Consider the following 24,481-nt stretch of genomic DNA (forward strand, 5'->3'; position numbering starts at 1 on the left):
ATTATAAAAATGACCTTTACTTATAAGTAACCCCAAGATCTCAAAAAAGAAACAAAGTTCGATGTTAATACATTCTTCATTATTTTATTTAGAATGTAGATACATTTTTAGCAGGCCATCGATTTTCATCCATCAATGAAAATAATCACACACCCATTACGCTTAGATTATTGATAAAATGTCCATTTTAATTAATTAAGTAATATAGTATATTATAAAATCCCCATGAAAAAAAACTGAATACCAATGACATGTTTAGAAGTGGATAACAATGGGGTTCCGAATTATTACCTATATTACACAGAGAATTTTCTCGGCACTCTCTCTTGAGAATGACAGGATAAATTTCCACGCCCAATTAAGCCTACCACTCCCAAAACTTAGAAAAACTAGTTGCACAAGCAAAAAGCAATAAAGTGCATCAAGCAATATTCTTGAGCAACAAATGTAGCTCTTTTTACTGAAGGTTTTACTTCTAAAACGAGGAGAGTAAGTCTAGATTGGATGTGAAACGAAACGCTTTAGGGCAAAATCATACTGAATGGTACATACGTGGTACGTGTTTTTTTACATACTTTTAAACCCCTACCTAGCCTATATACATGCAATACAGTCCCAAAAATCACCCCCAAAATCATAGAAATGTTTTTGATTATATTTTATCCTTGTATTTATCTTTGCTTGACAGTGATCGATAATGGTGAATCCTATATTTGAAGAAATGTAGGAGAAAAATATGCATTTTGCATTTGCAACTACACCAGAATTCGGTTTGGGGAACACCCACTGTCACAGCGTGGAGACAAGGACGTGACGTTCCATACTATTCAGTGTGTTTTCGTCCTTAGCCTTTTGTAGTAACTAGGATCTACTGAGCGTAGGTCTAGGCCTATCGTTTGTTTTGAAAAGTTTGACAACTTGCGCTTGGCATCTGACGTTTGCAGTCAATACTTCTATCAAGCGTGACCTTTCACACATTCGGTTGAGTACAAGACGCGTTTCAAACGCTGCAACATTTTCAACACCTACCCTGATCCTTTCAAACTACTATCTCGTCAGATTTTCGCGGCGGGTCTACTTGAAGTGGTACCCGGATTTTGCAACAACGTCTTGTTCCCGAGCTCGATCGGAATGCACTTCTTATGATAATAGAATGCGATGACGATCTCGTGCTTCCACACAGCTCGTTTGACCCTGCCGCCGCCATTCTAAACGTAATTAACACCTTCGCTGACCGTTTTCTCGACAACGCGATCTGTCCGTGTGTGCGTTCCAGATATAGAACGCTAATTGTCCACGCAGTCTCTCTCTCGCCGTGCTGTTCTCTTGACCTTTTCACTTCCAGATCGGTGCACACGAGCTCCCGTCTCCTTGTCGGCGTTTCTCTCCTTCGTCATCTTCGAAATTTGCCCGCTAATCTGCAAAGATTGATGTTGAATATCTCGTTAGCGCATTCTTGCGAGTCCGCCATGTCGGCTGTTCGCTCGGGACTACGCAACATCGCGCGAGTTCATCGACAGCCTCTGCACTCTTCTGATTTACCGTTACGTCGTATACGTATGAATATCTTTATACGTGTCCGTATATACATATATATATTGTCGATAAAGTCGACGAAGACGTTGAACGAGCGTTACAAGTTGTGAAATTGGAATTTGAGATGTTGAACAGTTTCTTCTACTTTGACTCGCCCTCCAGACTGTTTCCTATTGGATTCTTGTTTGAATTGCAATTTTATTTTTAGTTTCGTAATGTTGAGAAGTCTTATTTCTTGGGAAGAACTGCATAGTTTTTGTTTTTGGAATGTGAACACTTCTAGATCGGCTGTAGCGAAACCATGCAGGAAGTCGTCGGTATTGCAAAACACTTGCTGGTCAAAGCGGCGCCAATTGGTTGTTTTGAAAAGTTATACTACTTCCACCACCAGATGTTCTCTTGAGGAGTAAGGAATTGGGGAATGAGGGGATTCGTACTATATTAGGGCTATTGAAAAATGCTCGTGAGCACTGCCCACTGTTGTGTTATCGCTCGGGAATTTTAACCTTTCAAAAGTAGCAGATTATGTCCTTCATTTCCATTGTCCGTTTTGCTCATTTTTACTTTGTTTACACTTTTATAATAACCATAATTGATCTTATCACTAGTCTAGGGATTGGTGTAATTGCAAATATCAATAGACCGTGCCATTGGTGCTCAAGCAAGAGAGCAAAAAAACATGGTTTTCCTAAGAAATTCACCAATCCCTAGCCTAAATGTACTGATAACTTTTGCTATTATAGACTGTGATTTCCAATTCTTTAAAAAATCTCCAATAAAACAATTTCAATTAGATCTTTATCCATAGTTTGATTTTTGTAAGATATGGTAATAAAATATCTCATCATTGGCTTACGACTTAAACTTTGTCTAAAAGGATTGACTCTGACTTTGATTTTGGGACAATGGTGTCACACTATCTTGTAAAAAACGTCGAAATAGTCGGTTACACGAAAAAATAAGGGTTACTACGGGTCGTAAGAAATTTGGCCTAGCACAAAATTTTAGTATCTTAGTTTGGAAACAGAATGCGGTTTACATTATTAAACATAGACTACATAAAATAGGTTGATATAATGGAGAGAGTGAAGAGCTTGAAATGGAAATGGGACGAAAGAAGTGCTCAAATGGTACCCGAGAGATAATTTAAAAGAGTGCAAAGAGGGAGGAAATTCGAAATAATAGTCGAATGGAAGCGTGTTTGAGAAGCCTTCATTCAGCAGTAGATGGCGAATGGTTGTATATGATGATGATGTTGATGACATAAAAATAATATTAGAAAGACAGTTGTCATTTCAATTCGGAAGCCAATTTTTCCATTTTTCAAATTTTCAACTCAAACTCTTTCAAAATTTAACTTTGACTTTATCTACGACTGCCTATAAATAACTGATCTATATCGATAACAGAAGGACAACTTTTGCCCTTTCCGATCTCAAGGATCTCACCGGTCAAAGCACCCACATGAAACAGAACCATCCGTCCCAAAGGACGGGTGGGTAACCTTATATAGATACTTATGTCATACAAGTTCTACGCTTGCACTCGAAACTTGTTCTTTTTACTTATTGTTAACATTGTACATCCGCCAGCTTTCTAGTAAGTTATCCACAATAGCACGAGTGGAAACAGCCCCTTGGCAGTAGATGACAGACACACTTGAATTAGGTTTCGGTTTTGGTGAACCACATGTGGTAGTGGGGTCCACGTGTGTGTCAGTGTTGTGTCTGCGGCTCGAGCAGACACGCGACCTTGCGAGGCCACTGCTAATAATAACACACACACACACACACACACACCAACACGACCACATCATACCGACCAGCCACTTAATCAGTAGAATGCCCATACCCAATGCTGCTACAATTCCAATTGCAGATAGTATTCATTGTATTATAAATCAGGTTTTTTTCTTTGGCATTCTTGTTCAAATTAATTTTGTTGAAAATTATAAAATACATCGCAGTAAGGCCGTCTTGATTAGATTCCAGTAGGCAATCAGCCGATGGCTCAAGATTGTAGGACCATCGGCTAGTTTCTACTTTGATTAAGATTTGTTACTGTGGGCTGGGACTTAACATCGCACCGTTAATTTTCTTTTTTTTTTACTTCGATTTTTTTTTCATTCATCATCATCTACAGCTGCTCACCGTCCACTCCTGGATGAAGGCCTCTCCAACACGCTTCCACTCGTCTCTGTTTTGCGCAACTCCCACCCGTCGCACCCCACACATTTTTCCTAATTTCGTCTAACCACCTTCCCTGCGGTCTTCCTTTTGGCCTTTTTGCATTTTCTCTCGGGTACCATTCTAGCACTTCTTTTTTCCATTATTTATTTATACCTTTCGTCCATTATTGTATTTCATTTCAATCTCTTTACTCTATCCACCATGTTCACTACTTTGTCATACTTCTTACCGACGTATTCCTGTCTTTCCTCGTTATGCCTAAAATACAGCGTTCCATACGTTGATTGCATTGGACTTTGTGTGGCATCTTGGCGTTCAGTGTCCATGTTTCACATCCATGCGTCTTCACTGGCAAAACGCATTGATCGATTATCGTTTTCTTCAGTCAGAGTTGCATTTTTGATTTAAAAACAACATTAATCCGTCAAAATGCACGTACATACATATGTGTGTATATGAATTTTATCGGTCTCCGTGACGAGCCAGAATGTTAAATTACAGAAAACGCAAATATCGGAAGGCAAAGATCGAAAATCGAAAGATCTTAGGTCGAAAGATCAAAAAAAAAGGGTGCATGGTAAACGGTACATACTCACTTAATTTGCGCGAGCAGGCTACAACAGGAACAAGAGGAACAGGCTTTTCCTCCCGTATTGATGTGCGCGCGCAGAATACGGGATATATATGACAAGACCAGACCAGACCTTGGATATATATGACAAGTGGATCGTTTCCTATGAGAGTTTGCCAATTTATCTGATTTCATTCTTAAAGCGGTTCCACTAATCTCCGTTTCTTGCAAATTCGAGTTTCTAGCATCTTGGATTTGTAGATTATTTCAAATCTGCTACCCACCTACCTACTCTGTAAAAATATATGTATTTCTCGCAATGAAATTCTGTATATCGAATTTGTCTATGTACATACATATGTCTCTGATATTGTATGTATAATAAAATAAAAAATAAAAACAAAATATTAAATTCCAAATGTTTTGGGTATTATCCTGTTCTATCTACTAGTTAACTTAACTAGTTAGTTAACTCTTGGTATATAAACATTTATGCAGTTGTTACTTTCGCACGCATTCTCGCTCACCCTATTTTCACTTTCGAACGCGAACCGCGATCAATCGTGACTATCGCTCCACGAATTCCTTCTTATTCTCGGCTGCTGCTTTCTTTTATCTCGTTTTTCGCTGTCGATCGTTAACAATGACTTGTATATAACATATCGCACTTTCCTAGTGAATTGATTGCGTTTATGCGTGCCAATCGTTCGTTTCCGCCTCGTTCTTTCGCTCGTTCGAAGGGGTTAATGAAAAACCGTAACCCATTCTCGGTGTCTGAGGTGTGCTATTGTGGAACGTGTGCTGGTCAGTAACCGAGAGCTGGTTGCGAAACGAGCCAGTTGCGAAATCGAGCTCGCAGTTTGGAGAAAGGAACTCGTTCGATACCCGGCGATCCTGCAAAAACGGAGATCGGCTTTATGGCAAAATTTTGTAAGCCGTTTATTATTACATCGGAATCTCCTGGGTTTAGAAAGCACTTGTATTGCCGAAAATGGACACTAATTCCTTTTTGGAGAATAGTTTTAGCCACATAATAACGGCAGTTTAGTATTGAGCAACAGATACCTATGTATGTAATATGATATTAGTATTATTATATTCAATGAAGTACATGTTTTTTTAGGAGACCATAGTACCGCCTACTTCATATTCTCCTTCCAATTCACTTAAAAAAACTGAAGTACAGAGTTTGAGTCATTGCGGTGGCGACCTTTGATAATTCTATACAGTATACATAACTTAAGCTATATGTATGTATGTATGTATGCATGTAATCCTTATCCATACTAAGTATGTACACAACGAAAGTAAAATGTTCCATCATTTTCATAACCAGCAGCGAGGACTAGTGGTTAGAATATATGCTTTCGAACATAGTGGTTACGGGTTCGAATCCCACTGGTTGCTGCTAGCCAGACCTTTCCTTATGACACCAGGTCGCTCGTCAGAGTTTGCCAATTTTTCTGGATTCAAGATTTTCATTGAAACGGTTCTCTGTAAAATTGACATCTCCTTTCCTATATCTCTTGCTAATCTCAAATTATTCAGCGTCTTGAGGTTCGCTAATTTGATTATAAAATTTCTCCACAGATGTTACTGTGGATGTTTGTATGAATTCGCATTGTATAAAATGCTTATATAATATATTGTATCTATTGATTGACTTCAGATCGATCATTTCCCATCAGAGTTTGCCAATTTATCTCATTTTCATTGATACGTTTCTAACAAATTGGCAACTTTTACCCATTTCTCGCAATTTTCGAGTTTTCAACATCTCGAATTTCGCTGATTCGTATAAAAATGGTGCTGATTTGACCTTAAATGATTTATATAAAAAAAATGTTTATTAAAATTTGTCAAAAATTTTCTATGAATAAATGTCTCTTTGAAGCTTTGTTAAAATTATTATAAAAAATGTATAACCATGTTTGTAATTGGCCAGGAAGGCGCATTGGGGTTTACCTGCTAGGCCTTCCTGGTATATATATGTATGTATATGTATGTAAAAAATAAAAAATAAGGTAACTTACTGGCTAGTGTGATGTTACGTCACATGCAATTAACTTCTTATGACTAGAGGTCGGAATCTGAAGGGGCCGGAAACGTGCCGCCTATTGTTCAATTGTTGTAAATCCTTTGTAAAAAAGGTTCGGGAAACCTTTAACAATGCATTTACAATATTTGAACAATAAACAGCCCCCTCAGATTCCGGGCTCTACTTATGACTAGTCACCGGACCCAGATGGTGCCGCGTATTGTTCAAAGGTTGTAAATGCATTGTTAAAGATTTGCCGAACCTTTTTTACAAAGGATTTACAACAATGGAACAATGGATAGCACTGTGACTATCCTACCTCTACTTATGACGTGTAGGTTGCGATTTGTCTATGTAAAGCGATTGAACCTACTTGTTCACCTGTTCCTATATCTTATCTTGTCAACATGCTTACCTGACCTGCTTCATTACTTGCCTTTACTTCACTTCGATAGATAATATCTGCAGGAAGTGCTACGACTTCCAGTATGAATTTCAATAATGCCAGTCTTCATACATACATAAGTGGAATAAATTGTTTTTTCTTTATTCGAATGATTCGTTCCTGGAACCTTGCTCTTAGCATATTTGGTGGAAAGTTTTTTTTTCAATAACAAATTCAATGTAAATATGTGTATACGTATTTACAATTCGTCCCTCGCCAAATGGTGAATGTAAATTCGTAAATCCTGTTTGCATTTTAAATTCACATTTCTACAAGTCACGTTTGCAAAATTTAGCATACACACTGTGTATAAAAATGTATGCGCTAATATGCGACATGTATCGGTAACTAAAATATTGCATATTACAATTGGTCACTTGAAACTTTGCACGAAAATAGAGTGGGCATACCTTTTTAAAAACAAAGAAAAAGGTTTGCGAAGGTAAAAAAGAACTGGCGCCGATCGTCAAATACTTCCACGGCTTATGCTGCGTTTCTCCTTATCTTTACGTGATTTTTTACGACAGCGTTGACAGGGAGATGACAGGGTGGATAATGGTGAAACATCTATTATATATTTATTTATACGGTCAAGAAAAAATTACATTTTTACATAAAGAAAAAAACAAATTACAATGAAATTAGTAAAAAATAAATAATGTACACATAAATTTAAAGCGCAGACACAGAATCGTACGGCATGGCATGTCTAGGTAGACTCCAGCTGTGAATGGGCGTGTCTTATGTCATTGCTAATTCGGACGATTTTATTATTTAAACGGGGTTCTTCAAATATGTGAATCACCGTTTTCGATCATTGTCAATACACGGAAAATATATCACCGAAAATACTCCAGGCTGCTAGTTTTATAGAGTTATATGCCGAAAATACTGGCATAGATCATGCGTGCTAGCATTTTTTACACGTGCAAAATTAACCAAAAAAATAAAGTAAAAAACACACACTGCATACAATTCTGTGTGCTTACGCCCTTAATCCTGTGTTTGCATGGATGATGTCATGGATGCGTCAATTATAGCAAAGGCACCAGCGGCTTCCCTTCCCCCAACCATCTGCTGAAACATTGCACGAAACTTAAGTGGCCCCTTCCTTGAGAATTACCTCGCAAACCTAACTTGTTTCTTACCTTGTGTGAAGTTTCGTTTTTATAGTGTGTATTTTATTTATCAGGTAACGAAATAAAATGCATCGTTTTAATCCATGCTTTTTAAGTCTAATGAAACAATTAACAACACATCTTCTGGAGCAGGATTGAGCTTCAAAGTAGACCATTCACTCTGTGCAAAAATTAGAACTGTCACGACAAAACTTCTGAGGGACAGACCCACATCCACGCTAATACAGTACCTTGCAAAATTATGATGGTAATTGAACAATGATTGCACGTTTCGCTACGCGGCACGAACTTTTCGCACATGTTGGTGTGTGTGGGTGCAATCATGTTATGTACATGTGCACGTAACCTACGTAACTCGTGCCTACTCTTACTAGCGGTGAGTCACCTCTATGGAGCACACAAGCCTGCATCCATCGTGTGCCAGACCTGTTGGGTTAGAGTCGATGATTGTAAATTGGCGACAGCACCCAAAACTTCTGATTGTTAAGTGTTGGGTCAGATAAGGTAGTCAACGAGTCGCAAGTGCATCTTCAAACAACAAAGAAACCAGTTTGAGAAGAAGTGTCCGTTGTCCGACCTAATTAAACAAATATTGAGGATGTTTAATAAAAAGCGAGTGGTTGATTCTCATACATACGATTTTTTATAATGGCAGTATCCCATATATCTTTGTGATAATCTTCTGAAGCTGACCGCCGCCCAGGATGATTATTTTGTGTCATAAATAGACATTGGATGGTCACGAGGGCAATGACAAATAAAAATACACCGTTCCAAACAGTGGCGTGTCTTCATTGGACTAGAGGGACTAGGCTAGTCCCCTATGATCTTTTATCTAAAATTTAAAAATAGTTGTCCATATTGATATTGGTCACTCAGATCAATCCATTGTCTAGGAAGCGCATTGGGGTCTTCCTGTCAAGCCTTCCTGTATATATCTATGTAAAATAAAAAAAATATTAAGAATCGTGACTCTAATTTCACATTGATGAATGGTCTGCCCCTTTTTAGGTCGACGTTTGAAACAGAGCTATGATAGTGATGAATACTGGTGAGACGCAAGTCTCATATTTGTAGATACATGTACACGTGCACTCCCGCCGACTCGCGATAGTATTCTTCTCTACACATTCGGTCGACCCCCTGTGGTTTGAAGATCCGCCCCTTACAGTCGAGTTCCCTTACGGTCAGTTTTATCTGTTAATGCCTTAATTAAGCGACATGGAATGAGTACCAAACTTAAACAGGTACCTCAATCTCAGATGCTTTATTTTGTACTATTATGCACATTCCACAGTTGAAAAAAAGCACGTCGCTTCCTGTCGTGTCGCATTGTTTAACTGTGTGTGTACCATAGATGGGTAGTTCCAAGTCAACTGCCAGTTTTCAAGTACAAGGACTATAACCTTACACGATGATATAATTTTGACCTTCGATTGGGTTCCACGATCGCGTTGATTGAACCAGTCTAGCCATGATTCGAGAGGAATTCATCAGACTGTGAGGGGAGTCAATCGTCAAAGGGAACAATTACCGATTCGCGGAAGCGCTTTGAGGAAAATTGCTCTGGTTTGTGCGATCGGGAAGAGGAGCTGGTCCAATCGAATCCAGCTAGCACCGGTGGCCATTTTTATGTCCATCGAAACCGGTCCAGTGTGGAGGAGAAGGATCTCAGCAGAGACGACGGTTATTTGGTGACCACCTGTGTGTGGATGTTTGGTTCTCGCGTGCACGTATTATCTTCATCAGACGTAATCGTAATCCAATGGAGTTGCTTTCTTCGCCATGACCTTTCTGGCGTGCGCTCTCTCATACTGTGGTACATGTCCCTGAACTTGGCCACTTGCACGCTCTGCGTTTTGCTCCACGCTTGTATGTATGTATTACTAAGTACTTAACTTGCGTAGTGGATTTTTACTTTTTTTTTATAGCGATGGTTCGTTTTCTCATTGGTGATGCGAAAGAGTGGGTGGTTCTTTCCTTGATAAGATCTTTCATTGTGACTTCTATTATTGTACGTGTCTTTTCGGCGAAATTTATGTATTTTGTACTGTTATACATAGTAGTGATTATATCTTATGAACCATTATGATACCCACCATTTTATGCCAACTTCCTTAGTTTTTTTTAAACAATGATACTAGGAATTCTTGAGGATTTGGCAACTCTTTTTGCAGGATAAGATATGGATTATTATATCACTATGACTAGTATTCAAGTTGGAAATATTGCTATTGTAAGTGTAAATGTCTTTTCTTAGTTTTCTTTCTTGCTTGCTCAATGCTCAGCGTTGTGGTCGTTGGTGTCATCTTGAATACGATTGTCGATCCGCCTCCACTCCTCCCGGTTTTGTGCCAAGTTTTTAAAGGCAATCTCGTCAATTCCTTGGTTTGGTCAGACCATCTATTGGGAGACCGTCCTCTCGCTCGCCTTCCCTCCAGCGTCCTGGTGACTACCAACCTCTCCCGACTCCCTCTGGCCATAGTATGAAATAACTCTTTTCCTACATATTGTGGAGAGTCTCTTTGAGACTGCCTGCTCTTTGAGGATGTAGATATTCGTGCGTCTTGCGGTCCATTATTTGCACAGCATCCGTCTTCAGCACCACATTTCGAATGTATCTAGAGTAAAGGTAATGATGGATCAAATATGCTGCCTAACATACTACCATATACCATAAAAATCCAGCAGGGATTTTTTTGTCAACGGTACTATGTGTGCTCGTTATATATGCTGGAGTCCACAATAATTGGTTGATTTGCAGTTTCCCAAGTGGTTTTCAAGTATAAAATAACTAAATTGTTAACTTTGTTTATTCCAATGAAGCGTTAAAGGTTTGTCTAACGTGCCTCAAAACTGCTTCATGTAGTGCTGTCTCAGTTGAGACTTTGCCTCGTTGACTTGATTAATAAAAATATATAGGGCATGATCTCAAAATAAGTCGAACCCTTGTCCAGTGAAGTTGTGTTCGTCCATTCTTAATCTCCTATTGTTGAAGACTCTAGATTAATAAGTGCCTTCGAAATGCTTCAAAGGAATTTAGCAGTGATTCACCTGAGACAAGACCTTGCAGTAAGGTGTGTCATACACCCAACTGTGAGGCCTTGTCCTATCGGAGGCGTAGTCAAAATTGAGTTTCGTCTTTTTCTTAACCTCCTCTTTATTCTTATTTCCTTTTGAAGATACATACTAATGTTGTATTGTCTATTAGAGAATCACTTATTATTTTTATGCCTCGTTATTATTATCAAACTGTTGAAACATTTTTGTACCACCCCCCCCCCCCCCCCACAACTTGATTAAGTCACATTTACACTAGCAGTGTTTTCCGTTAATCTACGGGTAAATATGTGTTGCAAGTGAAGAATTTAACTCTCGTATCTTAGATTTTTGACTGAAATCGTCTGCAAACACAGTTTATTAAGGTTGCCGATCGCTATGAATTATCATAATTCATTGTATTAAATTCGAGATGCGACTTCTGACACTAACGTTTCTAAACAATGCAGTGAGCAGGAAGCGCCAGCATCGTCATTGCTCAAATCATTCCACTTCCGCATTTAACCTCTCACTTCAATATTGCGCTCCAACACTCCAATCAATCAACCCTCGGCTTTCCCTTATCTTTCGATAACCAATGTTAATCCTTCCTCATGTCCTTGCAATGCGATGACAAAGGGTCGACCTAATCAATGCTGGCGCCTTATCTCCAAATTCATAACACGGGAGGGTCTTCTCCCCTATATATGTATTTTAGACACCTGATACCCAATGCCGGAGTACTGTGAGGATAGAGTAATGTCCAAATTCAAATTGGCACTGGATGTACATGGTCCTCGATCCTGAGTCCTCAGCTGGTTGGTCGATGGCGCATGCTCGTGCCTCGGGCTCGACTTGCACCGAGTTTTTTCGGGTCGTTGGAAACAGGTTTTATTTTACGAGGCGCGGGTTCAGAGCCCCGACCACACGGACCACAAAGACCACACAGTCGACAGCCACCGGTGGACCTCGATGGTGCCCCTCTGTCCCTCTCCTCTTCCCGTCACTTCATCTCGGCTGACATCGTTTTATCGACGTGTATCGGCTCCGTGCACCTGTGACGATTTTTGAACGTTGAACTTTGGTCTCGGGTTCTTGGGTATGGATTTTGCGCAGGCTCGGTGAATGAGTCGACGTTGCATAATTTAGCATGGTATATATAATATCGTGATTTCATTCACTTTCATGTTGATAAGAAAGGATCTAATCCTGAATCCACATACTTATCTACATTAAGTTGACCATTCGTACTGTTTTTACCAGTACATTACTGGGTTTTCGAGTATCTATCCTGGTAAGTCGTGAGATTAAACCAGTACACTATTTTTTATCTAATAGATGAATTTAAATATACAAAGCCTTCAGCGAAAATGATGTCTCCTACAAAAATATTGGCAAATCAATCAAAAAATTGGAAGGACTTTTTTCTTCGATGAACAATATGTGGTCCAGTGATAAATCGCAATATTGAATGCTAAAACTTTAAAATGTTTGCTAATCGATACGAATAATTTTAACTAGTTCTGTATAGATTTTTATAAGAGCATTAAAGAAAATTAATTCTTTATGTTAGTTTTTAATAATGGAAGTTTTTAGAAAAAAATATTTTTTTTTGATAAAATGCCTTGGTTTTCAATTTGAAAAAAATGGTCACCTTAATCTACATACATTCTTGGGTAGAATATCACAACTTGATACAATCATTTAGTCGTATATGTCTACATATGTATATGCGTCGAGTTCTATGACTAAACTAACATACATACATAATATGCTGATTTAAAACTTTATTTAAATAAAATTGTAAGAAATCATTTTTTGCTTCAAGATACGGTTTCCTTATTAATGTACAAAGTTCGAAGGGAACTTGCCAATAAATCGTACACTGCTTACTGTTCCAAACATGCTATAAGTAGATCTTTATTGTACCAGGTTTCTTTTCAAACCATTTCAATAAAATATTATAGTAGAGATATTCTCATATTTTAAGCGCTAGGATTGCAAAATTACAATGATGCAAGCATTATTGCGCCGTATCGGGGCGCTCTAAAATTTAAGGTCCGAACGCACTAGGCGACAGTGCGCTGCAGCGACGCAGCGCAGCACATCAGAGTTGGTACAAAAGGCAACTCTGACCATAGACCTCTAGGAAGTTTGTGACCTTGCGATTAGTTTTTACTTTCCTGATATCGAAATTTGAAACATCATATTTCGATGTCATCTTAGATCAATCAGCAGCATATTGTGTAGTCACGCGTTCAATCCCCGGTTGTGCTGCTGGCCAGACCTTGGATATGTGACTCGTCTGATTTCGTTTCTAATTTCATTGAAACGGTTCCAACAAATTGACAACCCGGGTCAGGGCTTAAATTTTGGCCTGCACTCAGCCAAAACAAGTCTGAACGTGCCTGAACGTGCGCTACTGTATAATATGAATAGAAGTAGTATTTTCCGTGCTGGGCTGTTGCCGTGCAGTGATGGAAAATTTAAAGAGGCCTTATTCAATATTTAGTTATTAATCTCATTTTTGTAGAAAGTAACTCTATCATTGTTAAAAAATGCTTCGAATCAAAGGTACTCAAAAATTCCAATTCGTTTCATACTACATATGTACATAATATCAGCTCGTGAACGACTACTCTAAAATTACCATTCAGTCCAAATAACAATAACAATTTTTTTCCGTCAACCTTGCACGAATTTTAACGCATTGTTTCTAAAACTATTGTTAGACAGATTATTCATTTCAATTATCTAAATGAACTTTTTCCGCGTTCGATCAGTTCAATCGAAACCGAACGGTTCAATTCGCCGAACAACAACGACCGAGACAACTTTTTGAATCGAAAAAAATTATACATGCCAATTTTTATGTCCCAAAAGTTGAACTCGCCTTGATTACAAACATGACCTCCCCTTCTAGAATTCCTTTAGTTTAATTTTTTACCATAAACACTTCTACTCTCCTTTCAAATTTGATTTCAGTCAACATACGTAAGACTCTTTTTACAATTTTTTTTAGCACAAGCACTATTGAGTCATAAATTTGTCTAACATAAACAAACACAATCGCACCCACGCCTTCAAGAAGCTCCAAGAGATGATAGAACTTGCATCCATGACTCATTCATTGTCAATAGCTGAATTCATATAGCACACTTTTTTCTAAGATTTGCCATAAAAGGTAAATAAACAAATTGATTCGATTCGCTTATATAATACGTATCTCGTTAGTGGTGATCAGTATCACGCAATAGCAGATCCCGTCTCTTTTTTTTTTGTTTATCTGTTCCGCTTAACAAAATCTACCTGCCACGAGCCGAATGAGTCATCAAGACAAGCCTCAACCATTTTCCATAAGATTTTCCTCTCGGTAAGAGAGTTGGAGAGAAGGGGGGAAGGCAAGCAGGAAATGAACTTTCAAAGGATGCTCCGAGTTCGAGCTCCACTTATTCGGAGCTGGATCCTTGTTGTGTCAGATAATCACCTGTGTGTAGTTTATCTCTGTCTCGGATCGGCACGCCTTTGTTCTGGTCGAGGTTGTACGGTTGGACAGGTTGCAGTGGTCGGATTCCATCGTCCATTCCAGTAGTGGTTGGGTCTGATATTTGCTTCCAAGGTGATTCGGCTGAATTTCTTTCCTGCCATTCTTCTCGTCGCCGTCGCATGCTAATCTCGACACAATGAAAGTTTCTCGCCGCGTAACGTCAGATGCTAGTCAACATCCGTCCAGTCAATTTAGTGTTTCGATTATACAAGCGTGAGATTGATGTGTTTTGTTGCGATCGCTTGCATATCAAAGGACAAGGTTGTTGGAGTGCGTGTCGGGTCGGCTTATCAGACCATAATTGGATAAGTTTTGTTTCGGAAGTCGTAATAGTAGGCAGTGGGAGGTGAAAGATTAGATTTCTCAATACAAAGTGTCATATACCCAGTAGAATGGTTCGAAGTCGCTAATTGAAAATCTGATATCTAAGTATAAAAAAGTAGTTAAAAGCAAGCGATAAGGTTTTCGGTCACTGCTTAGTTATGGACCATAACTTATGGTCATTGTAGATCAACAGCTAAATTGTGTAAGAATTTAAAAAAAAAAAGTGATTTATTTTGGAATTTCATTGACCCAAAAGAATGCTTCCTGTCGGCAGTGTGCGTTACTCAACCATTGATGTGTGAAAGTTTTAGCCACAAAACTATTTCAATAACTTTGGTTTCACGGTTCGAAACATTATATATGTAGTAAAATTCGTTTCGAATTTAGATAAAAACCACATTGACGGTTTATCTTTAGAAATGGCGAATACGTAAACTTTTTCGGGGTAGATTTTAGAATTATGAAGCGTTTAAGAACTAACTCATTCGTAACTAGAGCTTTTTATTCGCAACGGAGTATTTATTGTAATCAATACTTTACAAGATATGCTTTGGTATAGTATATTTTATGAAAGTGTGTTGAAAAACAGCTTCAGGCTAATTTTTATTTCTGCGACAAACTACCTGAAAGTCCAAATAAGGTTGCAACGGAACATGTGTGTGGAAAAACGACTTCCTTTAATTTAAAATAATTATAGTATATCTTCAAAGACATGTAACTTTCATATCTTTGGTAGTATTCGTTTCATTTGCGAAGGCTTACCCCCCACTCTTAAGAAAAGATGCGCAAAAGCGATTTTCGGTGTGAAATCCTATCGTGCGCATTTTTCTGCGGAGTGGGGATAGGCCTTCGTAAATGGAAAAACTTCCAAGTATCTCGTATAGAATTTTTTGATTATTTTAATAAATTTTTGTATTCAATACATTTGACTAATGTTGTTTTTCCTTTTATCTTTTCAGTTCGAGCAAAATGCAAGGCATTGTTTACACCGGTGTGACTAGTGTAAATACAAGAAACTGTGTGAGCGATCTCCTGGGGAGCAGCCGAAGCAGGGCGCAGCGCCCGGAGGGGAGACACGCCCCCGGGCCGGCGCCCCCCGGCAGCCCCCATCTTCACCATGAGTCCAGACAGCACGACGGCTCCAGCTGATTCTGCAAACCGTCACTTGTGTGCGCCGACAATGCGTGTCTTATCAATCACTTAATAATAATATATAATTAATAATAAAATAAACTATTTTAATACACCTATACAATGTGAATTGGCGACTAAATGTGTCTTTAATGATAAAAATCCAAAGAGACAATTATTTTTTATAAATTAACTAAAAACTATATACATACAGTGATTGAGTCAATTAAACAGTATTTGATACTACATTATATACTATATTTATATAATCTTTTTCGCCCTGTATTATTGTAACGTTCAACATCAAGACTGCCTTAAGTGACTGACAATCGTGACGCATGAAGATATTTGTTTAAAGATCCCGTCGCCATCTACTCTTAACCATTCGTGACCAATGTATCAACAATACTTATTTATTCGAAGACTCTTTTTATAACAATATATTGTAAATTTAATGATAATATGAGTTGTCAAGTGTTCAAAAGTGCACCTTATATGTGTTTAAGCATATGTCAATCAGTATTGAAACGGTTCTGCGTCGACGGACTCCGCTTGCAACTCTGTGCCAATACGAACGCACTATAATAATATTTTTACTAATCGAATTTGAATGTACAAGATGTAACTATTTTTGAATTTGAAACTATTCTTTTACTACTCGACGAGGATGACCAGCACGACTGCTGGGAATTCTTTGCCCGATACGGGCAACGCTAAAGGGGACCCCACCGGACAAGGCTCCGGAGGATCATTGCTGGGTGTCGGAAGGAATGTTTCCGTCACACCGATCAACATGAGCGACTCACAATTCAATAATGGTATTGTATTGTCACTTTTAATCATTGGTCGTTACGATTTCCCGACGTGTACTTGAAATTCAATGACTAACAATAGATATTAGAAGACGGTGGAAAATTTTTAGCCATAACCAGAGTCCTAAGACTTATATATGTTACAGTTGAAGTGTATCTTCCAGTTGTAATATATATTGACTACTTGGAATATATTCGATTTAACCTGGTACCAACTGCCGTTATAGTTGAAGTGTATTTTCAGTTGTAATATATTTAGAATAGTTGGAATATATTCCGTCTAATCCATGTAAGTTGATTCATATGGTGAATTACATTCGAACTGGTCAAAATATATTACAACTGAATATGCAGTTCAACTATTAGTTGGTACCAGGTTAGATGGAGAGGTTAGGTTTTCGTGAAATCGTCACTCGACTAGTAAATTGAGTTGGAAAGTCACATTTTTGTTTTGAACACATTCTTAAAGTTATCATAATTTGGTACTCATTACCATTATTCGTAATACCTTGCAAATAATTAACGCATTATTGAATTCTAAAGCATTCTTAAAAACATCACAGTTATATTACAACTGTCGCACATTGTTGAAGTGTATTTGCTCTTGTAGAGATATAATTTACTAGTTGAATTGTATTCGAATATGAATGATCTAAAACGCCAGTTGGAATATATTTCAACTGAAAATACGCTTCCACTGTAACATATATAATATATTACATAAATGATTTCTAATCAATGTGGGGCATTCGCGACGAATAATATGTTAAGAAGTTTTTTAATGAACATAATAGTAATGGTGTATAAATGACATTTTCAGGAAAATTCTCCTACAGTTCCAACGGTATTCGCATCAGCGTACCCTCCGAAGAACGACGGAGAGTGGTTGGAAATGTTAACATTGACGATGAAGACTCAAACGATGCCGAAGTATCAAAGATTGATTTTTCACAACATCATTACCAGGTAATTATATAGACTTAACCTAACCAAAAATTGCTTTTTTGACTACCCATGATTGATGAGTTAATAATTATTATCCACAGTGCAGTTCTAATTAATTTTCAGTTACCTGTGCTGTAGATTTAATACATCTACTATCAATTATGTTGGCGGTTTTTATGTGCTTTTAGGTACAGTCAAATTACATATTGCTATGTTTTAACTGTACATTTAAAAACATAGCAATGTGTAATTTGGCTAATCAAATAAAAGCCTCCATCTTTGTAATGATAGACTTTGTTCTACATAATACATGAAAAGTTTTAATTTTATCAATTTTTTTTAAGGTTAATATGCGTACAAAAAAGAAAAGACCATCATCAAGTACGCTATCCCTTAACGCTGAAGGACAAAATCAAGACAACGGTACGACGGTTAGTGACCGGGACCGAGAGCGTCCCATGTCATGGGAAGGAGAGTTGTCCGATTCAGAAATGCTGGTCGACACAAACACGTCCAGCACTCCGGACACACTTCTCGGCATCAGTAAAACGCCGCACTCTGATTTAGAATTTAGATTGGGACCTCAAAAAGAGGTAAATCCAACATTTCATATTGTATGTGTATGTAAGTAATTTCCTTCATTGATTATATGTGTCTAATTTGTATAGGGTAATGGATACTGTTTGAAGACGGAACCTGTGGAGAGAGACGGTGTGTTTGCTGCGGCAAACAGACACAGTTCAGTCTCTTTTCAGAGCCTGAACGATCACGATGCGCTCAATTTGAAATTCGGCAGCTCACATCATATGTTACAACAGCATCAACGTAGTCATAGTATGAACAGGGTATGCGTGATTTAATGTGTACTATTATATAATATGATTCATACATTGCCTTTGAAGTACTAACGAGTATGCTATTCATTCCAGGTATCAATATTATCCAATGATAATAATTTAGATATCAAAAATTCGCCATTAATACAGCAAAAACCTTCACAAGAAATTAATAGTGGCAGCGAAAGTGGATCTGAATCTTTAATTAAAAATATACCGGCTAATATTATTCCAACAACGTTGAGCAATAAAATGGCGTCAGAAGCGCAAGCTTATGCAGCTAAACGAGAGCAACTTATGCAGCAAACCAACATATCAGGTTACTAAATTTATATTGTATTTATTTTTGATAGTGTTGTGCAATTGATAAGTTAAAAAATAAGAGAAAAACTGTTTTGCAATCATTCATTCACTTTAAAACACATTCCATTTTCTCATTTCAGAAATAAAACCAGAGTTGCCTTGCTTCGTAGACAAACTCCTCGGAGGATACTCTTTGCACAGCACTCCTAGCAATTCACCTCTTCTCAATAGGCATCATAAAATAGTATCGAATCCAAGCACTGATTCCGCTATTCATTCCATATATACACACAGGTTAGAAAAATCACAATTTTATATGAAATTTGTCATCCATTTTTTCCCTATACCCATCCTATCCTCTCCAAATGATATGGAGAGGATCATTTCCAATGTCTACCCAACATAACCACAGCATAGTGCACTGGTAGAGCTATTGCATACCAGTATATAGGTCATGGGTTCAAGTCCCGGCCAATACGCTACTAGCGAAGTTTTGTGGTTATTAAAAAAACACATATCGACCTGTTACTGTCTACTGTTAGAATTTTCAGATTTTTCTAGCTTATTTAGTGTGACGGATCCAATAAATCAGTATATTCTCCTTCAGTGTCTTGCAAATTCGAGCTATTCGAGTTGAATCTTATAAAATGCTACTTATATATGTATGTATATATACAAATACGAACCAACAACGACCAACGCTTTTCTCTACTGGATTCCTTCTTTCTTTACTCTTCGGCTTGCGACCTTTGACACCTATGACACCTTCGACTCTACGACCCGACATCATCATTCATATTCATACGTAATACGTAAACAAAAGCAAAAACTTTTGGCAGTTGACAGTTGTCAATAGCGGAAGACTGCTACGTTGCCACTTTTTGTATCTATTCTAATGCTAAAATCTAGTTTTTCGAATGATCTTTTCATATTTTTTAATACTCAATTTAATGCCAAAATATTTTATTCGATGCACAATACGAGATTGTTTAATGCACCAAAAATAATGCAAATTTTTAATGCACAAACATTTTTTTCAAGATACAAAGTATTTTTCTCAATGTACAATTAAATTTTACCCAAATTAAAATATATGCATGTCGGACAGTAGAAATTTTAGATATAAACCAGAAAAAGAAATTATAATACATGTATATATTCATGTGTACTTTTACTTTCAGTGTTTATAGTAGTCCTTCAGCGAGTCCCGGGGCTACGAGACACGCCCAATACACCCCGTCTCTATCTCGTAACAATAGCGATGCATCACACTCATCTTGCTACTCGTACAGCTCTGAATTTAGTCCCACACATTCACCCGTCCAGGTTTGTATTTACTATCTCTTCTATTTGATTTTTTTTCTTATATATAGTTAAATATCATTCAATTCGTTTGTAGAGTCGTCATCCAATACCCGCACACCCGGCGATACTCTTTAGATCTGAGCACGGAGCTTTCGCTCGGCAGACTAGCGCAGCGACGTCTTCGGGCCCTTTGGAAGGATGCACCGAAGGCGGAGCTGGAAGTCCCGATCCCGACGGCTCTGATGATCGTGTTCATCATCATCAGGGAGTCAGTAGACAACAATTGATAAATAGGTATTTTAAATATAACCTGTATCGCATTCAGTTCTGCGAATGTTTTTTATTAATATATGTATATATATTGTTTTTAGTCCGTGTCCTATATGTGGGGATAAAATATCTGGATTTCACTATGGAATATTTTCGTGCGAGTCATGTAAAGGATTTTTCAAACGAACTGTACAAAACCGGAAGAATTATGTTTGTTTACGTGGAGCCAATTGTCCCGTCACTGTAGCGACTAGGAAGAAGTGTCCCGCCTGCCGTTTCGACAAGTGTCTCCATTGTGGAATGAAACTGGAAGGTACATGTGAAATCATACTGATGAGATGACTACTGATACATTTCAGAACAATCCCGTATGAGGATTCATCCTGACATCTCACACAGATCATTCTTAAATGTGTCAATCGGAATTTCAATTTCTTATTCATATACATATATTTATATTTTGATAATAATTTCCAACTTTTAATAGCAATAAGAGAAGATAGAACACGAGGCGGTCGATCAACCTATCAATGTTCATACACATTAAGCGGAGCGGCTTCTACGAGCTCACTTTTAGGCGCCGGTCTACAATCAGGTCCTTTACGCCATGCAACTAGTCTTACATCGGTAAGCAATTCATCACTAGCATTACTGTATGATACATTATATACTACATATTTATATCTTTCTTGTAACGTTTCAGGTTAACGGTCCTTCATCGCACTTATCGTATCACTCTCATCACGATTTGCATTCGGCATCAATGGGAAACAACGTACCTTTGAGTAGGCTCACCCAATCTGGCGTCAAGTCGGAGCCAGGTGGTCATCTAAGTCAAGCTGAAGCTATCGGAGTGCCACCATTATTACAGGTCGGTACATATCACTGATCACTGTTCGTCATCTCATCTTAACCAGCAGAATAGACTACATAGTGGTTAGCATATAATGCTTTGAACAAAGTGGTCACAGGTTTAAATCCCACTGGTTTCTGCTGGCCAGACCTTGGATTTGTGACTCCAGGTCGATCGTTTCCTATCAGAGTTTGCCAATTTATCTGATTTTCATTGAAACGGTTCCAACAAATTGGCAACCTTACCCATTTTCTCGCAAAATCTCGAGTTTTCAGCAATCTCCAACTCTACTGAATTGTTTAAAAATGCTCCAAAATTTACAAATTTGACCATAGATGTCTCTGTGGGTGTTTGTTTGCTTTGTATAATACTAGTATCAAATGTACAATGTTTCTGGTCGGGAAGGCACATTGGGGTTACCTGTTAGGCCTTCCTGGTAAAAATTGTAAAAAATATCTACATATATCTTAATGAGTTGCGTTTTATCGTATAGGAAATAATGGATGTGGAGCATCTCTGGCAGTACAACGAATCGGAATTGACGAAACTCAACAAGCCTCCGCCTCCTGCTGGAAGCTCTTCAGTGCTCGCACCGAATCCGGCTATCAATCCATTTTTGAGTGCTGCTGGCGTGACTGCCGATGCTTCGCCCGACTTCCTCTCCAACCTTTGCAATATAGCCGATCATAGATTGTATAAGATTGTCAAGTGGTGCAAGAGTTTGCCGCTTTTCAAAAATATATCGGTACTTTTTTTTTCTTTCAATTTTAATGTTGATTATTTGTATTGTATGTGTGATTTAATTTTTTTTATTTTTTATTTTAGATCGACGATCAAATTTGCCTTTTGATAAACAGTTGGTGTGAGCTTTTGGTTTTGTCGTGCTGTTATAGAGGAGTTGGCACTCCCGGTGAGGTCAGGGTCGGCGGAGGCAATCGCGGCATCACACTGCAGCAGAGTACCAAGTTTGTATATTTTATAAATATCTGCCATGTTTTTTTGTAGGTTAGGTTAGTAAATGAATTAGCTAGGTTAATAAATTCATTTAACTCGTTTTGATATTAATTTGGTTACTTGTTCACTAGTGAGGCTCACGCTTCGCGCTCAAATACCAATTATTACGCATCGCTGTGACATCACACTTCGACTATATGTCAACAGGTGTCTCAAGTATTTAAATTTAACTGGCGCTTATACAGGGAGACCCGGCCAACACCGTGCGACTTTGTTAGGCCAATTAGTTGCACGACCAGAAAAAATGTATACAGTTAGATGGAACGTCCCACAACCGTCAACTCTTTGATCGCTCACATTTCCATACATTTGTTCTGGTCGCGGTACTAGTCAGCCGACAAAGTTGTCCTGTGTGGCCCGGATCTAAGACGGGTGTTTGTGTTTCGACCGTTTCTCAGACTATGGAAATCAATTAAGTTTTTGAAGGATCTTTATTTATGTCCAGTGAACACAAGTATTATTGTAAGTACAGCGAAGGAGATAGTTGCTCGACTTTGAAGGAGTGGGCAGGCTGAACAGAGGGCAACTGGTATCTGGGGCTGGTGTAATGTTTATATATTGTTTGAGTGATGTCATCATGCTTTCGGGAGTTCCTCCAGACTCGAAACTATTCTTTGTATAGCTGTGCCTCAAGTTTTGGTTGGTGCGTAGCTGTATGATGAAATCATGCTTCGTGAACTCGAAGCTGCTTATCTGGAGCGAGTTTATGGTGTCTATGCCCTTGTGTTGACGAACATATTTCGGGCAAGGTCGGCATTACGCGAACGCGATAATACAATTGTGTGACTTTTATTTTATGGAGAAACAGATGAGATCATCATAGTACTAATTGTGCTATGTTTCTACAATACATACGTTTATAAAAAGTCAGGAATGCGCACGAAACGTGATAATAAGTGAGCCCAACTAGTGAACAAGTACCTTAATTTGCCTTTTCCAATTACATAAAGATTTTCATTACAATAATCATTATATGTATTTTAGAATGGGACTTACACCGTGTATTGAAAGGATGCTACATTTCACCGATCATCTTCGCAGACTGCGGGTAGATCGGTACGAGTACGTCGGCATGAAAGTCATTGTATTATTAAATTCAGGTAATTATTATACATTATGTATATATTTTTTCAATATCTAAATACATACATGTATAAATTTTAATTGATAAATTATATATTTTTTTTACAGACACGTCAGATCTTAGGGAGCCGGAGAAAGTGAGGGCTTCTCAAGAGAAAGCCTTGCAAGCGTTACAAGCGTACACTTTAGCTCATTATCCCGACGCTCCGGCCAAGTTCGGAGAATTACTCTTAAGAATACCCGAACTGCAACGGACTTGTCAAGTAAGCTATTTTATATAATGAAATGTTATTTGAAAATAGTCGATTTTCTATGTTGTTATTTGAATTGTTACAGGTCGGGAAAGAAATGTTGAATCCATCCAACAAATCAAAAGACGGAGAGACGTCCAGTTTCAATTTACTAATGGAGCTATTGCGAGGAGATCACTAATGTCAACGTTGAAAATCTTGCCAATTTTTTACATATATTATTTGACGAAAAAATCAAAACTGCATTTAAATAAAAATAATATATTAACTAGGACCAGAACTAATTGTTAGACTACAGAGAATTTATGTTATGTACGAACAGGGTCGTTACTCGTCGGTTTACAACGTCTCTATGAAACGGCTTGTGATAGTAATGTCTGCGTTGCACTCTAGATAAATCTTCGAGAGCAATAATCTAAGTGAAACTTTTGGATGCATTTAAATAACATTCGCATGTTCGTGTCGTCTTTCAGAGAATAGGAATAAAGTGACAGCGTACGCTTTCGCTGGCGCTTATGAACTTATGTGTAATTAACAATGTAGATATTATTTTCTTGACTATATACATATATACATATGTAATTGTTACGGCGCCCCATTCCAATGCGTCTTAAAAAAGACTGCTACTTTTTATTGATAAGTTTTTTTTTACTACATTTATATTATACATATTGCGGTTTTTGTAGATTCGTAGAGAAGTTTTCACTAACTTAGAATTTTGTACTAGAGTGTATATATATTTCTATATATATATATATATATATTATAAATATGAAAAAATTGCGTTTAATTATTTATTCTTCTAAGACTATTTACGGTATATGATTCATATTAAGTATTCATAAGAAAA

General features: G+C 37.8%; 3 protein-coding genes across 4 annotated transcripts in view; 2 read left to right on the forward strand and 1 right to left on the reverse strand.

Annotated features, from left to right (window-relative positions):
* The window catches only part of LOC143909809 (uncharacterized), a 47,650-nt gene extending 39,931 nt beyond the window's left edge, over positions 1 to 7,719 (reverse strand). Inside the window, exon 1 of the mRNA XM_077428018.1 lies at positions 6,660 to 7,719. The gene's annotated coding sequence lies outside the window, so the exon portion shown is untranslated. The remainder of the gene's footprint in view (positions 1 to 6,659) is intronic.
* The window catches only part of LOC143909790 (uncharacterized), a 743,449-nt gene that overhangs the window by 313,640 nt on the left and 405,328 nt on the right, over positions 1 to 24,481 (forward strand). The window lies entirely within an intron of this gene.
* Positions 16,627 to 23,812, forward strand: Hr39 (Nuclear hormone receptor FTZ-F1 beta). The gene is made up of 16 exons (XM_077426987.1): positions 16,627 to 16,777; positions 17,592 to 17,737; positions 18,061 to 18,309; positions 18,385 to 18,561; positions 18,646 to 18,871; positions 18,990 to 19,149; positions 20,037 to 20,181; positions 20,255 to 20,454; positions 20,532 to 20,743; positions 20,918 to 21,057; positions 21,134 to 21,301; positions 21,777 to 22,028; positions 22,109 to 22,248; positions 23,282 to 23,397; positions 23,489 to 23,645; positions 23,707 to 23,812. Exons 1-16 carry the CDS (start codon positions 16,627 to 16,629, stop codon positions 23,810 to 23,812), a joined length of 2,745 nt encoding a protein of 914 aa, XP_077283113.1.

This window comes from Arctopsyche grandis, chromosome 3 (assembly GCF_051622035.1).
Source record: "Arctopsyche grandis isolate Sample6627 chromosome 3, ASM5162203v2, whole genome shotgun sequence".
NCBI lineage: Eukaryota > Metazoa > Arthropoda > Insecta > Trichoptera > Hydropsychidae > Arctopsyche > Arctopsyche grandis.

Coding starts and splice junctions, on each gene's coding strand:
- Hr39 (XM_077426987.1), top strand. CDS start 16,627: ATGACCAGCACGACTGCTGGGAATTCTTTGCCCGATACGGGCAACGCT. Junction 17,738..18,060: donor TTTCACAACATCATTACCAG/GTAATTATATAG, acceptor ATTTTTTTTAAG/GTTAATATGCGTACAAAAAA. Junction 23,646..23,706: donor CTGCAACGGACTTGTCAAGT/AAGCTATTTTAT, acceptor GTTGTTATTTGA/ATTGTTACAGGTCGGGAAAG.